Below are 16600 nucleotides of genomic sequence, written 5' to 3'. Positions count from 1 at the left end.
CTGTGAAGGACATGATTTCATTCTTGTTTATGGCTATATAGTGTTCCGTGGTTTTCTTTACGCAGTCAACTATTGATGGGTGTTTAAGTTGGTTTCATAACTTTGCTATTCTGAATAGTGCTGTGATGAACTAGGTACAGGTGTTATATATGTGTATATTTATATAGTTCTTTTAGTTCTTTGAGAAATCTCCGTAAGGTTGAACTAATTTGCATTCCCACCACCTGTTGGTTATTTGTATGTCTTCTTTTGAGAAATGTCTATTCAGATGTTTTGCCAATTTTTTAATTGGGTTTATTTGGTGGGATTTTTTGCTATTGAGTTGAGTTCCTTAGATGTTTTGGTTATTATTTGTTTGTTATTATTTTGCTTATTTGGTTGTTGGAAGGAGAGTTTGAAAATATTTCCTCCCCTTCTGTAGGCTGTCTCTTCACTTTGTTAAGTTTTTTTGCTATGCAGAAGCTTTTTAACATAATGTAATTTTATGTCTATTTTTGCTTTTGTTGCCTGCACTTTTGAGGTTTTACCCAAAATGTCTTTGCCCACATTAATATCCTAAAGCATTTCCCAATGTTTTCTTCAAGTAGTTTCATAGTTTCAGGTCTTACATTTAAGTCTTTAATTCTTTTAGATTAGATTTTTATATTTGGTAAGAAATATAAGTCTGCCTTCATTCTTCTGTATATAGTTATCTATTTTTCCCAGCACTATTTATTGAAGAGACTGTCTTCTTGGTGTCTTGTTGAAAATGAGTTGACTGTAAATGCTTGGACTTATTTCTGGGTTCTCTATTATGTTCCATTTTTCAATGTGTCTGTTTTTATGCCAGGACTCTGCTGTTTTGGTTACTATGGCTTTATAGTATATTTTGAAGTCAGATAGTATGATGTTTCCAGGTCTTTCTTTTGGTTCAGGGTTGCTTTGACTATTTGAAGTATTTTGTGGTTCCATATAAATTTTAGGATTTTTTTCCACTTCTGTGAAGAATGTCTGTGTTACTTTGATAGGGATTGTATTGAATCTATAGATTACTTTGAATAGTGTTGGCATTTTAGCAGTATTTATTCTTCCAATCTGTGAACACATTTTAGCAATATTTATTCTTCCAATCCATAAATGGGATTTCTTTTTGTATTTTTTCAGTTTGTTCATTATTGACATATACAAATGTCACTGATTTTTATGTTTTTGGTGGAGTCTTTAGGGTTTTCTAAGTATAATATATCATCTGCAAAAAGGATATTTTGACTTCTTCCTTTCCAGTTTGGATGCCCTTTGTTTCTTTTTCTTGCTTAATTGCTCTCGCTAGGACATCCAGTACTATGTTGAATAAAAGTGGTGAAAGTGGGTGTCCTTGTTTTGTTTCAGAAGTTAGAGGAAAGGCTTTCAATTTTTACTTCCATAGTATGATTTTGTTGTGGGTTTGTAATGTATGTCCCTTATTATTTTGAGGTGTGTTCCTTCTATACCCAGTTTGTTGAGAGTTTTTGTCATAAAGGAATGTTGAATTTTGTCAAATGCTTTTTCAGCATCTATTGAATTGATCATATGGTTTTTTTCCTTGATTCTGTTAATATGACATATCATATTTATTGATTTGCATATGTTATATCATTCTGGCATCCCTGGGATGAATTCCATGTAATCATGGTGAATGATCTTTTCAATATGTTGTTGTATTTGGTTTGCTAGTATTTTGTTGAGCTCTTCATTTATGTTTAGTAGGAATATTGGCATGTAGTTTTCTTTTTTTGTTGTTTCATAGTCTGATTTTGATATCAGGGTAATACTAACCTCATAGAATGAGTTTGGAAGTATTCCCTCCTCTGTAGTTAATTGAAATAATTTGAGTAGACTTGGTATTCATTCCTCTTTAAAAATATCTGGTATAATTCAGCAGTGAAATCATCAGGTACTGGCTTTTCTTCTCTTTTTCTTCTTCTTTCTTTTTCTTTTCTTCTTCCTTCCTTTTTTTCTTTTCTTTTTTTTTTTTTTTTTTAACAGGATCTTGCTCTGTTGCCTAGACTGGAGTGTGGTGGTGCAATCCCAGCCCACTGCTTACTTGACCTCCTGGCTCAAGCAATCCTCTTACCTCAGCCTTCCAAATAGCTGAGACCACAGGTACACACCACCACATCTGGCTAATTTTTAATTTTTTTTCTTTTCTTTTTTTCTTTTTTTTTTTTTTTTTTTTGCCGAGATGGGGGTCTCCTTATATTGTGGGGTTTTCTTTGATGGGAGATTTTTTATTATTACTTCAATGGCATTATTCATTATAGGTCTATTCTTGTTTTCTATTTCTTCATGCTTCAATCCTGGTAAGTTGTATGTCTCCAGGAATTTCTTTCTTTCTTTTAGGTTTTCCAATTTGTTGGCATATAGTTGTTTACAATAGTCTCTAATGATCCTTTGTACTTCTGTGGTATCAATTGTTATGTCTCCTTTTACATTTCTGATTTTGTTTGGGTCTTCTCTCTTTTTAGTTGGTCTACCTAAAGATTTGTTTGTCTTTTGTATTTATTTTGGTTTCAACTTCATTTATTTCTGCTCTGATCTCTATTATTTCTTTTCTTCTACCAATTTTAGGTTTGGCTTGTTTTTGCTTTCCCAGCTTCGAGAAGTACCTCATTAGGCATTTTCTTTTTTTTTTTTTTTTGGAAATGTTTCTACATTTTTGTTGTAGGTGTTTATTGCTATAAACATTTCTCTTAGCAATATGTTGCTGTATGTCATAGATTTTAGTATGTTGTGTATTTTTTTAAGAAGTTTAAAATTTTTCTTTTTAATATCTTTATTGACCCATTGATTGTTCAGGGGCATGTTATTTATTTTCCATGTGTTTATATAGTTTCCAAAAGTTCATTCTGTTATTGATTTCTAGTTTTATTCCATTGTGGAATAAAATATACTTCATATGATTTCAACATTTATGAATTTATTGACACTTGCTTTGTGGCCTAATGTATTGTTTATCCTGGAGAATGTTTCATGTGATGATGAGAAGAATTTGTATTCTGCAGCAGTTGGATGGAATGTTCTGCAAATGTCAATGAGGTCCAAGCAGTCTAGAGTGTAGTTTAACTTCAGTGCTTAATTGTTGATTTTCTGTTTGGATGATCTGGCCATTACTGAGAATGGAAGGTTGAAGACTCGTACTAGTATTGTATTGCAGTCTATATCTCTCTGTATATCTATGAATTTTTGTTTTGTATATTTGGATGGTCCAGTGTTGGGTGAATATATATTTATAATTCTTATGTCTTCTTGCTGAATTGACCCCTTTATTATTATAGAATAACATTTTTTGTCTTTTTTTACAATCTTTGACTTGAAATCTGTCTTATCTGATATAAACATAGCTACTCCTGTTCCTTTTTGGTTTTTATTTATCTGGAATATCTTCTTCCATCCCTTTACTTTTAATCTAGTATGACTTTATAGGTGAAGTGAGTTTCTAGTTAGCAGCATATAGTTAGGTCTTTTATTATTATTATTTTTTTTTTTTTCAGGCAGAGTTTTGCTCTGTCACCCAGACTGGAGTACAGTGGCTTGATCTCAGTTCACTGCAACCTCCACCTCCCAGGTTCAAGCGGTTCTTCTGCCTCAGCCTCCCAAGTAGCTGGGAATTACAGGCACCTGCCTGTACACCCGGCTAATTTTTGTATTTCTAGTACAGTCAGGGTTTCACCATGTTTTCCACGCTGTTCTTGAACTTCTGTAGGTCTTGTTTTTTAAATCCATTTGTGTGTTTTAATTGGAGAATTTGGAACATTTACATTCAATACTATTACTGATAAAGACTTACTACTACCATTTTGTTACTTGTTATCTGGTTGTTTAGTAAGTGCTCTCTCTCTTTCTTCCTTTTTGATTAAGTAATTTTTTCTGGTAGTATATTTTAATTCATTGCTTTATATTTTTAATATATATATTATAGGTTTTTAATTTATGATTATCATGAGGCTTATAAAATATCTTATAGCTATAACACATTATTTTAAACAGATAACTACTTAGTTTTGACCATAGAGGGAAGAAAAGTAACAAACAATGGAAAAACTAAAACACTCTATACTTTAACTTCATTCCCCTGACATTTTGATTTTTTCTTGTCTCTGTTTACACCTTCTTATGTTGTCTATTTCTTTAAAGGTTTCTGTAGTTACCATTTTTATAAATGTATCTTTTTCTTTTTCTTTTTTTTTTTTTTTTTTGAGATGGAGTCTCACTCTGTCGCCCAGGCTGGAGTGCAGCTCCATCTTGGCTCACTGCAAGCTCCGCCTCCCGGGTTAACACCATTTTCCTGCCTCAGCCTCCTGAGTAGCTGGGACTTCAGGTGCCTACCACCACGCCAGGCTAATAAATGTGTCTTATAGTCTTTATGTTAGAGATATGAGTAGATTACACATCACATTTATAGTATTAGAGTATTCTGAATTTAAGTACTTACATTTACCAGTGAGTTTCATACCTTCAAGTTTGTTTGTCTTTTGCATGTTAGCATTCTCTCCTTTCAGATTTAAGAGCTCTCTTTTAACATTTCTTATTATATGGGTCTAGTAATGATGCATTTCCTCAGCTTTTGTTTGTCTGGAAAAGACTTTTTCTCTCCTTCACGTTTGAAGGAAAGTTTTGCTAGGTATAGTATTCTCAGTTTGCAGCTCTTTTCCCCTCAACACTTTGAATCTGTTGTTCCACTCCCTCCTGATCTATATGGTTTTTATTGAGAGGTCTGTTGCCAGATGAATTGGACCTGCTTTATATGTTATTTGCTTCTTTTCTCTTGCTGCTTTTAGGATTCTCTTTCTCCTTGACTTTTGAGAGTTTGATTATTTTATCATTTGGGTTGTCTTATTTGAGATGAATATATTTGGTGTTCTGTGACCTCTTGTACCTGGATATTAACATTTTCTCTAGGTTTAATAGGTTTTCCATCATTATTATTTCTTTAAATAGGCATTCTACTCTTTGCTCTTTCTCAATTCTCTCTTGAACACCAGTGAATTTTAGATTTGTTTGTTCAAGGTATATGTATGTGTGTGTGTGTGTGTGTGTGTGTGTGTGTGTGTATCTCTTTCAGGCTCTCTTCATTCCTTTCATTCTGTTTTTTGTTTTAGTTTGGTTTTTTTTCCCCCTCTGACTATATCTTGGCTTACTGCAACCTCCACTTCTTGGATTCAAGTATTTCTTGTGCCTCAGCTACTCAAGTAGCTGGAATTACAGGCATGTGCTGCCATGCCTGGCTAATTTTTTAGTGAGAGAGGGTTTCACCATCTTGGCCAGGCTGGTCTCTAACTCCTAGGCTCAAGTGATCTAACTACCTCAGTCTCCCAAAGTGCTGGTATTATAGTCATGAGCCACCATGCCTGGCTCATCTCTCTGATTCTTTCTTCTGCGTGATCCATTTCTTTTTTGGAGAGCCTCTGTACTTTTTTTCAGTTCAACAAATGTATTTCTCAGTTCCCGGGTTTCAAATCTGTTTGCCATTTGATTTTTTTAAACTTTCATCTGTTTTTCTTTTTGTTGTTGTTGTTGTTTTCAGACAGAGTCTGGTTATGTCTCCCAGGCTGGAGTGCAGTGGTGCTATCTCAGCTCAGTGCAACCTCCGCCTCCTGGGTTCAAGCAATTCTCCTGCCTCAGCCTCCTGTGTAGCTGGGATAACAGGCACACACCACCATGCCTGGCTAATTTTTCTATTTTTAGTAGAGATGGGGTTTCACCGTGTTGGCCAGGCTGGTCTCAAACTCCTGACCTCAAATGATCTGCCCACCTTGGCCTTCCAAAGTATTGGGATTACAGGTGTGAGCCAATGTGCCCGGCCAAACTTTAATCTCTTTATTAAATTTCTCTGATAAATTTATCAATTGTTTTTTCCGTGCTGTTTTGGAGTTCATTAATTTCCTTAAAACTGCTATTTTGAATTCTTGATCTGAGGGCTCACGTATCACCATCTCATCACAGTGTTGATCACCAGCTCCTTGCTTTGTTCATTTGGGGAGGTCGTAGTTTCCTGATTGCTGTTGTTCCTTGTGGACACATATCTATGTTTTTGCAATGAAGGATTAGTTTATCTTCAGTATCTCACTTGTTGGACTTTCTAGGTTGTATGTTTGCTTGGAAGTTCTTTGCAATTGTCTGTGATTCCCCTTAATCTTAGATTGTTGCCTCCTTTTCAGCACTAGATGGCACCTTAAGCCCAGAATTTCCTCAGCTCTGGCAAATGTCTGCAGTACTGCCCATCTCAGATGGTAGCGTTCTTAGAGGGGATACCTCAGTTGTGTGGAAAGTCTGGCTAGGAGTTTATACCCGGATGACCTGTGGCATCTGCTTCCTCTAGCATGGTGCTGCTGAACAGCCACACTGATTTGGTGTCTCCTTTGACTGAAATGAAGAGTAGTTTTACAGGCTGGAGTTTCTAATTCCACTCCCCTCTTTGTCTCTAGCTGCCCTCAGGCAGTTTTCACTAGTGGTGCTTCCTGTGGGTTTAGGCAGGAATGATTTTTCTGCAAAGGAACCCAAGATGGTGGGGAAGCTGGCTATTCACCTCAATCTCACTTTTGCCAGAGTAGAACAAATGAGACTGGGAGGAATTTTCTGTGCATGATGCCTGGCAGATTGGGGCAGGGGCATTGCAGATAGAGAGCTTTCTTTCTTGTTATTGTCTGCTCAGAGTTTCTCACTTCTCTGTGTCCCAGTTATCATTTCAGCCTCAGATTTGGCTTCTCAGATGTTGCTGGTGTTAATCTGTGCTCCGGATATTTGCTTTTGATTCTCTGTGGGGAGAGCAAAGGCAGATTGCTTTTACTCTGCCATTTTGTTAATATCCAGAACTGTATTTTTTTCTTTTGTTTAATTATATACTTCAAGTTCTGGGATACACGTGCAGAACATACAGGTTTGCTGCACCCATCAACCCGTCATCTAGATTTTAAGCCCTGCATGTGTTAGATATTTGTCCTAATGCTATCCCTGCCTTTACCCCCCATCCCCCAATAGGCCATGGTATGTGATGAGAATTGTATTTTTTTTTCTTCTTTTTATTTATTATTTAGCTTCTTTTGCAATAACTCTTTTGAAACAGTTTCACTCTTCCTGAACTCTCAATCACCTCACTCTCTACAGATAATATGCCTCCTACTTTTTAACAAATTTGAGGTCATCGTTATGAGTTCTTGAACCTTCCCTCCTTCAAAATTTTGTTTTGAATATTTCTGTTTCTCTACCATCTCTCTTCCATCTTATCTCAGAGGAAGAGACTGACTTTCAGACAAAAGGTTAACTTTTCTACCATTTAAAAAAAAATCTCCACTAAGGTATTACTTCTCAGTTTCCTTTATTCTCTTTTGCATCTTTAATATTTTAGTCACAGGCTTTTCCTTTCTCTATGAGTATGCTTAGATTTCTCCCTAAAATTCTGCCTGTTTACTTTTGAAACTATTATTTCATTTTCTTTTTACTGCAAATTTATCAAAAGTTTACTTCTTTCATTTCTCATGTTTACACTGAGTCTTATTGTCATCACTCTACCTCAAGTTTTCTCTTAAATACCAATTTATTATAAAATCCTTTGTCCTTCTTTTCACTTCTGATCTTCCATGATCTCTCTATGGCACTTGACACTACCCTTGTTTTCTCTTTTCTTAATTCTGCCCTCTCTTGGCTATGTGGAATTATTCTCTCCTGGATGTTTTCATTCTCCTACCTGTTTGATTACTTCTTCTGTTCCTTCTTCACTAGTGCTTTTTCTTTTCTTTTTTTTTTTTTTTTGAAACAAGGTCTCACTATATTGCCCAGGCTGGTTTTGAACAAACTTCTGGGCTCAAGCATTCCGCCCACCTCTTCTTCCCAAAGTGCTGGGATTACAGGCATGAACCACTGCACCCAGCCATCATCATTACTTTTTCTTATTCATCATCATTACTTTTTCTTATTCCACTTACAAGTTTCTATTCCACTTAAAAGTTTTTATTCCACTTAAAACTTACAAGTTTTTATTCCACTTAAAAGTTTCTAAGATTTTTGCCCTTGTTTCCTTTCTTTTTAAAATCTGCACTTGGTGATCTCATCTTTTCTCACAGCATCCATCATCATTTCTGTTCAACTCTGAATCTATACATTTTTCTCCGTATTTCCCCTTCATATCTTAATCTATGTTTAAAAGCCAAAGTTAAATTTATCATCTTCTAAAAAAAATTCTCTTATCTCTTCACCTTTAAGTCTCTCAGTGACCCACCAAAGTCATATATGGATCCTTCCTCTTAATCACCTGTCCTTAGGACTATGCGTTAAGTTCTCTCTCTTTTTCAATCTATTTTTTACACTTCTACCAGATTGTCTCCTAATGCATGGTTTTTATTATGTAGTTTGCCTACTCAGAAACTTTTAATGATTTCTTACGAAGTAAAGTTGAACTCCTTTGTCTAGTGTAAAAAGTCCTCTGTAATTCTCAAAATATATTTTAGAATTACCTGCATTAGAATTGCCTGAGATATGGGGTACCATACTAGATTGTCAAGGATCTCCTGTGGCTCAGGGATTTGCCTTCTTAACCAGTCTTTATGTGATTGTAAACCTTGTTGGCTTCTGCTTTATGATTTTCCTTTGTTTTCTACGCCAAGCTTACATTTATATCACTCAGTTTCACATAATCTACATTTCTGCAATTTCAATCTTGTAAATTAAATTGCTTGTCATTACTACATTGAATTACTTGCCATTTCATCATATTGACCTGATTGTGTACCATGCTTTCCAATGTACCTGCTCTAACTGTTTCCTCTGTGGAATAACTTCTCATCTAAGCTCTTTTATCTATCAGGATTCATTCCAATACTCCATCCTATTCAAGCTTTTCTTGGCCTGAGCTGGAAGTGAGTTTCCCTTCCTCTGAGTATTTTGTGGCTGTTTTATGGGACTTTTTATAATTACCATAATCAGTTACTTATAAACAAGCCTTTTTTTTTTAACCATTAAGACTGTAAGCTCCTTGAGTTCTGTTGTCATGTAAGGTTTACATTTTTGTATCCCCCATAGATATATAAACATAAGCTTAGAGGCCTGGAACGTAGGTGATAGTAGATATTCAATAACTTTTTTAAAATAATAGACTAATTGGTAGCTGATCAGTGTACCAAATAGATAGATGGGTGAATATATGATAATCTTATTCTACCTCATAAAATCTTACTCATTTTTCCTATAGTGAAAAGTAAAAAAAAATCTGGAGTTGCTTGCTATTATGAGTTGAAGGGATTATATTTCAGGGAAACTCGCTAAGAGTTAAGATTAAAAAGTTAAGTTTAAAAATGCTGATTCCTCTATCTAGTTCAGGCAAAGAGGTGAAATGATAATTTTCTAGGTATATTTGCAGTCCCGAAGTTCAATTTAAGACCAAGTATCTAAAGAACTTCTACATTCCTGTTTTAAATATTATTTCTTGGGTATCCTGAAGTTTAGTTTATTAAAAATTAAGGCATAATTTTAAATAGCTATTCATATTATTTATTTTTAAAATGTAATTTACCCCTCAGGCAGTATTTTCTCTTAGGCTCCAGCAGTTTCTATATATGTACTCTCTTTAGGGGCAAGCAATTTTCTGATGACTCATTCTGTGTGCCAGTTTATCTGTTGGGGAATTAAAGTAAGGAGATATCAGAATAGTACTCTTTGGCATCATTTAAAAGTAGCAATGAGCAATGCTGTTCTCCCACACCTTTTTAATGAGAAAGTGTTTGTAGAACCTATCTCTGGTGGATTTTCTATTACTTTTTGGTATTATGTTGAGAAATCTGACCTATTTAGCAGAACTTTTTTCATTGACAAGTAATTTTCAAGAACATAAAATCTGTGATAAAGTAGCAGATACTCAGAAGAAATTATATTCTTTCAAATACAATATTTCTTTTATTTCTTCTTGTATATTCTTTCCTTGTTGGAGGAAACTGATTTATTCAAAGGAATTAGTTAACCCTTGAGTTCCATATGTCTATGGAAGGAGATAGAATATTGCCAACATGTGGTTTAAATAAAAATTATGATATTCATATATATATATACACACACACACACACACACACACATATATATATATATATATATATTTTTTTTTTTTTCAATGACAGCAAAACCAAAGGAGCACCCCTGAGATGGAAAGACAGAGAGCTGTGTACCATCTAGCCACTAGGCTTGTTCAAACTGCTCGAAACTCTCAATTGGATCCAGACAGTTTACGAATATATTTAAGTAACCTCAAGAAGAAGTACAAGGAAGATTTTCCCAAGACTGAACAAGTTCCAGGAAAGACTGAAGAATAATAACAATTCTAATGTAATAATATATCTTAATTCAAGGAACCTAGAATTTATTTTTCTTCTCAGATATAAGGAAAATAATATTTTCCAAATTTCATATTTTAACTGAAAATGACATTATATTAACGGCACAATTGTCATCTATATATTCTACATGAAAAATATTTATTGTAACTTAAATGAGAACTACTTAAAGGAATGGTTTTTATGTTAGGAAAAAATACAATATACCACTTTTTTCTCACAAAAATTCACATTAGTAAGACCTAAGTTTATTTATACTTACAAGTTATAATTTAAAATATTATTGTAAATACCCTAGTTTAATAAACACCTTTCTTTTTAGGTCTGGAAACTTTTTTGAGCTTTTCTTTTACATTCTATTCTGAAGTAATAATGCCCTATAACTCAACAGTTTATTAATTAGTACCCCCACATTCCAACACTGGAGGGTTCTGAAGTTCATCAGAGTAATTTTGGAATCACTCTGCTAAGTGAGTAATCTCAGCATAAAGGCCTAACATAGACAAGTTATTCTTTTCTCGGGCAACTAAGTGTCTGGAATTCAAGGTATACATTTGAATTATTTATTTAGTAAGCTACAGTATTCATAGTAATTTGACCCCCCAATATTATTCGCAGACCACTTAGGGCCATATTTTATTCTGTAACAATTAATATTAATGTTTGTTGACTTTATTAAACTCTCAGCATTCTAAGTAATTATTAGTAGTCAAGTATATCAAAAAAGTTATAATTTAAATGATACACATATTATTTTGGAAAAGTAAATGTAAATTATTGTTTGTTTTACATTCAATTCAATATATATTAAATGTCTTGTTAGATTACTTATATTCCCTATTGTCATGTTTTAGAGAAACTATCACAATATATTTGACTATTAGCTATGTTTTAATTCACAGCCTCTGAAATGAATTCTATTTTGTGTGGTCATTTCTTTTTGTTTATTTTTTTTTTCTTTTTGAGACAGAGTCTCACTCTTGTCCCCCAGACTGGAGTGCAATGGTGCGATCTCGACTCACTGCAACCTCCACTTCCCTGCTTCAAGCAATTCTATTGCATTAGTCTCCTGAGTATCTGGGACTACAGGCACTGACCACCATGACTGGCTTATTTTTGTATTTTTTGGTAGATATGAGGTTTCATAATGTTGGCCAGGCTAGTCTCGAACTCCTGACCTCAGGTGATCCACCTGCCTCGGCCTCCCAAAGTACTGGGATTACAGATGTGAGCCACTGCGCCTGGCCTTGTGTGTTCATTTCTTTTTTTTTTTTTTTTTTTTTTTTTTTGAGACGGAGTCTCTTTCTGTCACCCAGGCTGGAGTGCAGCAGCCGGATCTTGGCTCACTGCAAGCTCCGCCTGCCGGGTTCACTCCATTATCCTGCCTCAGCCTCCCCAGTAGCTGGGACTACAAGCGCCACCTTGCCCGGCTAGTTTTTTTGTATTTTTTTAGTAGAGACGGGGTTTCACCGTGTTAACCAGGATGGTCTTGATCTCCTGACCTCGTGATCCGCCCGTCTCGGCCTCCCAGAGTGCTGGGATTACAGCTTGAGCCACAGCGCCAGGCCTAGGTGGTCATTTCTAAAGGCTGTTAGGTAATTTAGGTTTGTGGCAAATTTCAAGAAGACACTGAGGAGGAAAAGGCATGGCAGATTGGGGTGGCAGGAAAGAAAGAGAGGAAAGCAATAAAAGGTGGAAAGGGAGTAGGCAGTGAGGAAAAAAAACAGGCAAGCAGAGACGAGTGCAACATATCAAATATGCTGAATATCATTTCCTCAAATACATTCGCTTCTTTTTAGATTTAACCTCAATGTGAAATTCCACCAAAGTTTTAAGACATTTTTCATCAATTAAAGCTTTTGATGCAAAAACTGCAGCCAAATGATTAATGTCTTTTATTCTAGAATTGAGATACTGAAATAAAAACAGGTTTATATCTTCTTAAAATTAAATTACTTCTTCTTAAACCATTTTGTGTGTAGCAGAAACATACAGAAAACCAAATCAAATAAAGATATAATTATTATGTCATGATACTATAAAATGAAGGTGAATACTAGGGAGACAATCCATTTCTTAATTTTAAGATCGATTTGCTCTACTCTTTCGTTCCTCTTTGCCTTTGCCTTTTTCTAATATTATAGATCATTATCTCATAATCCAGTCTTTCAAGGTAAATGCCCATAATGTGTTAGCAAACTCCTTTAATTTCCACCGTAAAGCCATTATTTTAGCCTGTTCCACTTTTCTCCTCACAGGATAAAATCCTACATAAGATAGTCTTTTTCAAGTTTAGGGGTTAAATATGTGGGGGGTGGAGAAGAAACATAGCTTATTCTCATGCCTAGGAAGTAATGCATTTATTTTTACATTTACATTCAATAAAATTAAATTTTTTGGTGTATGGTCCTATGAATTTTAGTACATTTATGGATTCACGTAACCACCAGCAAAAACCACCAGAACAGTTCCATCACCCCAAAAGACTTCCCTGGTGCTGTTCCTTTGTAGTCAAATCTTTCCCTGACCCTTAACTTTAACCCAGCAATCACAGGCCTGTTTTCTTTCTCTGTAGTTTTGTTTTTTCCCAGAATGTCCAACAAATGAAATCCATATAGCATGTAACCTTTTGAGACTGGCTTCTTTTGCATAATGCATTTGAAATGTATATGTGTTGCTGTGCCTTTTTATTGCTGACAAGTATTTCATTGTTTATATGTGCCAGAGTTTGTCATTCTTTCATTCATTGAGGGACATTTGGGTTTTTAGTTCTCAGTGATTATGAATAAAGCTACCATAAACCTTCCTATACAGGGTTTTTTTGGGAGCATAAGTTTTCATTTATCTAGATTAAATAGGAGTAAAATAGCTGTGTCATATGTTAAGTGTATGTTTTATTTCATAAGAAGCTGCCAGTCTTTTCCAGAGTGACTATACCACTTTTCATTCTCATCAGCTATGTGTGAGTTCCAGTTGCTCCTTATGTTGACTAGTACTTGGTATTGTCAGCTTTCTTTTATTTTTTTAATTGAGCCATTTTAATAGGTGTGCAGTGAGTAATGCTTTTCAAAAAATTTTTAAAGCTATTCTGATAATGTTTTTAGCCAGCAGTGATGTTTTATTTCTCTTTTTTCTGTTTTTTAACTACTTTTAGCCTCTCTGAAAGCACATTTTAAGATCTGTTCCTTCAAGCAAAAGTTTTAGAGTATTACTTTTAGAAATCTATAAAACAAATCTAATTCAATAAATATTTTCTATGAACCAGACAACATATTAGGTGTTAGAGGTACAAGAGATAGGATGTTTGACTTTGAGAACCTTGGGTGTAATAAAGAGAAAAAAACACATATATTAGGATTGGAGCACCATGTGATAAGTGCCATAATAGAGGAATGGTTAAAGTACTGGAACCAAGAGTATGTAATGCTTGTTGGTCAAAGGGAATTTAAAGGATAAAATATATTGGGTTTTTAGGAAGGAAAAGGCATTTTAGATAGATCAGCATATGTGTAAGTAAAGATATGTGAAGCAGGAAGCAGCTTAGTTTAGCTAGAGGATACAGTGCATATGAGAGAGAGTGAAGCTAGGTGCTTTCCATCAGTTTCTCCTATAAACCACTGTAGAGTTTTAAGGCATGTTTGCCCTTGGGGGATTGGCAAGGGATGGTGGTAGTAGTGATGGTAGTATAACATGATTAGATTTCCATCTTAATAAGATCATCTGGGTGTTAGCATGAATGATTTTGAAATGGGCAGTTGAAACCAGAGTCAAGGAGACCAAATAGTTTAAGAGACTGTTTTAGTAGAGTTGATGAGGGTTAAAGGTAGAAATGATGGGAATGGGACAGATGCGTGTGGGAGGAGAGAAGAGTTGAGTGGGCAGAGTGCCTGATGAGGGAGAGAAGACACTGATTTGAAAGATATGTCTTTTGAGGGAATATGGTTGGAGCTGGAGGTCATTATCCTCAGCAAATTAATGCAGGAACAGAAAACCAAACACCGCATGTTCTCACTTATAAGTGGGATCTAAATGATGAGAGCACATGGACACATGGAGGGGAACAACACACACCAGGGCCTGGAAGAGGGTGGAGACGGAAGAGGGAGGGCATCAGGAAGAACAGCTAATGGATGCTGGTCTTAATACCTAGGTGATGGGATGACCTGTGCAGCAAACCACCATGGCACACATTTACCTGTGTAACAAACCTGCACATCCTGCACATGTACCCCTGAACTTAAAAAAAAAGACAAAAATGTTTTAAATGTGAAAACAATAAAAAAGATAGGTGCGAGTGCTAACCCTCAATACCTCAGAATGTGATGTTTGGAAATGGGATTATTGTGAATGTAATCAGATAAGACATGACAGGTGTCCTTATAAGACCACATGAAGACAGAGGGGAACACCATATGAAGACAAAGGATTGAAGTGATGCAGCTACAAGCCAAGGAAGGGAAACCACCAGAAGCTAGAATGAGGTAAGGAAGAATTCTTGTAAAAGCTTTAGAGGGAGGAGGGCCCTGGTGACACCTTGATTTTGGACTTGTAGGATTCACAACTGTGAGATGAGAAATAAAGTACCCAGTGTGTGGCACTTTGTTACGGCAACTCTAGGAAACTATTACAGAAGGGAAGAGTTCAGTAAGATTCTGGGTGGTGTTGGATTTATCATGTTGAGAAATATGGAAGTAATCAGAATTCCAGTAGGAAGAAGTTCCTGAAACTTAGTTGCTGCTTATTGCCCACCCTTTAGAATACGTATGAGACATAGTCAATAAAAGTGAAGACTAGACCAAATTTATTAATCTTTCTTAGAGTTGAAGACATACGAAGAGAAGGATGGAAGAAAAGGATGAAAATTAGAGAATAAATGTCAAAAGATTTGCTGAGGTATTTGGCCAGATAAATTGCTTCATCTGGATCACCAATCTAGTGTTTCTTTATGTGCTAGACTAAAGGTAGCTTTTAGGCTTTCTTTATATTAACTTATTTTTAACCAAAATATATAACTATTTTACATGTTTCTAGTAAAGGAAATATTCATGTGAATAGCCCATCTATAATATGTACTTCTATATTTATGAGCTTAAAATATGCTGTTATAAACATTTTAATAAAGTATATAAGTAAGCATTTCTGTAATTCAATCCTATAATGTATTTTTACTTCACCTAAATGGAAGTAGAGGGAAAGAAAAAGCAAGTAATCTGGTTATATTTCTCCATGTCTTTGCTACTTTACTATTTACATTCTGTTCTTTAGACACTGTAATAATAATATTCACACAGTTTATGTTAGTACAAGACCAGAGTGAACACTCTTTCTGTGAATTGTCACACTTTGATAGTACCCAGACTGTGAGTGAACGGTGGAATCTGCTACTGTCCGCCATAATTTACTAAGACAGATCCTAAAATATATAGTAATAAGGTGGGAACAGATGCTTATTGTCAAGAACTGTGAAGAGTCTGACATTTTTACCCTAATTGCAAACAAGCAGTTTAGCCTGCCATAGCTTCATGCTTGCTGTCAGAAGACAAGAGATTCTTGGGTTAGAAATAAAGGACTTTATTACTAATGGCATTAGCAAGTAGCATAAGATTCATGCTTGTGTCGATTCCACTTAGATTCACCCTCCAAGATATGGAGTGGGCCAAGTAGATGTGGACACAGTAGATTTGTGTCACAGCTGAGGAGCTCTGAGCTTGGGAAATTCCAATCTTTTATAATGAATTTCAAGCAAACTTGCTCAACCTTTGCCTCAGAGGAAGAAATTACTTTTGTATAGTAGACAATAAACAAACCTGCTCTCTGCTCCAGTGGAAGACACTATCTCTATCTCCCAAACTGCTTACTATACAAACATTCTTGAAAAGCTAGCCCATAATGGAAATTAGTGCCTCTTCTCCTGACAGGAAAAACATGAGAGAGATCCATAGAGAACTGTCTTCCAAGTTTCATGTTTGCACATAGTTGTAGAGAAAAAAATCTAATACTTAGAAAGTAGCCAAAAAATTGTCTGAGAAAACTCTATTTTTTTTTAGATAAGTTTCTTCGTGATGAAAGAACATACAGATTGAACTGATATTTTCATTTTTGTGTAATTTGGATCAAAATAGTTCATTTTTCTTTGTGTAAAATGCATATAATTTATTACATTTAATGACGGTAATGGGCAGAGTCACATAATGATTAAAAAGTGATCCAATTAAGATGTTGTGTGAAAATATATTTTCTAAATGAATGTTCAGTGCAATAAAAAC

The 16600-nt window shown here is 35.1% G+C and overlaps 1 protein-coding gene across 1 annotated transcript in view; it reads left to right on the top strand.

Annotated features, from left to right (window-relative positions):
• Positions 1 to 13189, top strand: part of LOC105482664 (mutS homolog 4) — a 117753-nt gene extending 104564 nt beyond the window's left edge. Inside the window, exon 20 of the mRNA XM_011742882.2 lies at positions 10122 to 13189. Coding sequence (XP_011741184.2) covers positions 10122 to 10313 — 192 coding nt within the window. The 3' untranslated portion in view covers positions 10314 to 13189. The remainder of the gene's footprint in view (positions 1 to 10121) is intronic.
• The last annotated feature ends 3411 nt before the right edge of the window (positions 13190 to 16600 follow it).

This window comes from Macaca nemestrina, chromosome 1, assembly GCF_043159975.1.
Source record: "Macaca nemestrina isolate mMacNem1 chromosome 1, mMacNem.hap1, whole genome shotgun sequence".
NCBI lineage: Eukaryota > Metazoa > Chordata > Mammalia > Primates > Cercopithecidae > Macaca > Macaca nemestrina.
This window is presented reverse-complemented; position numbering and strand designations above follow the sequence as displayed.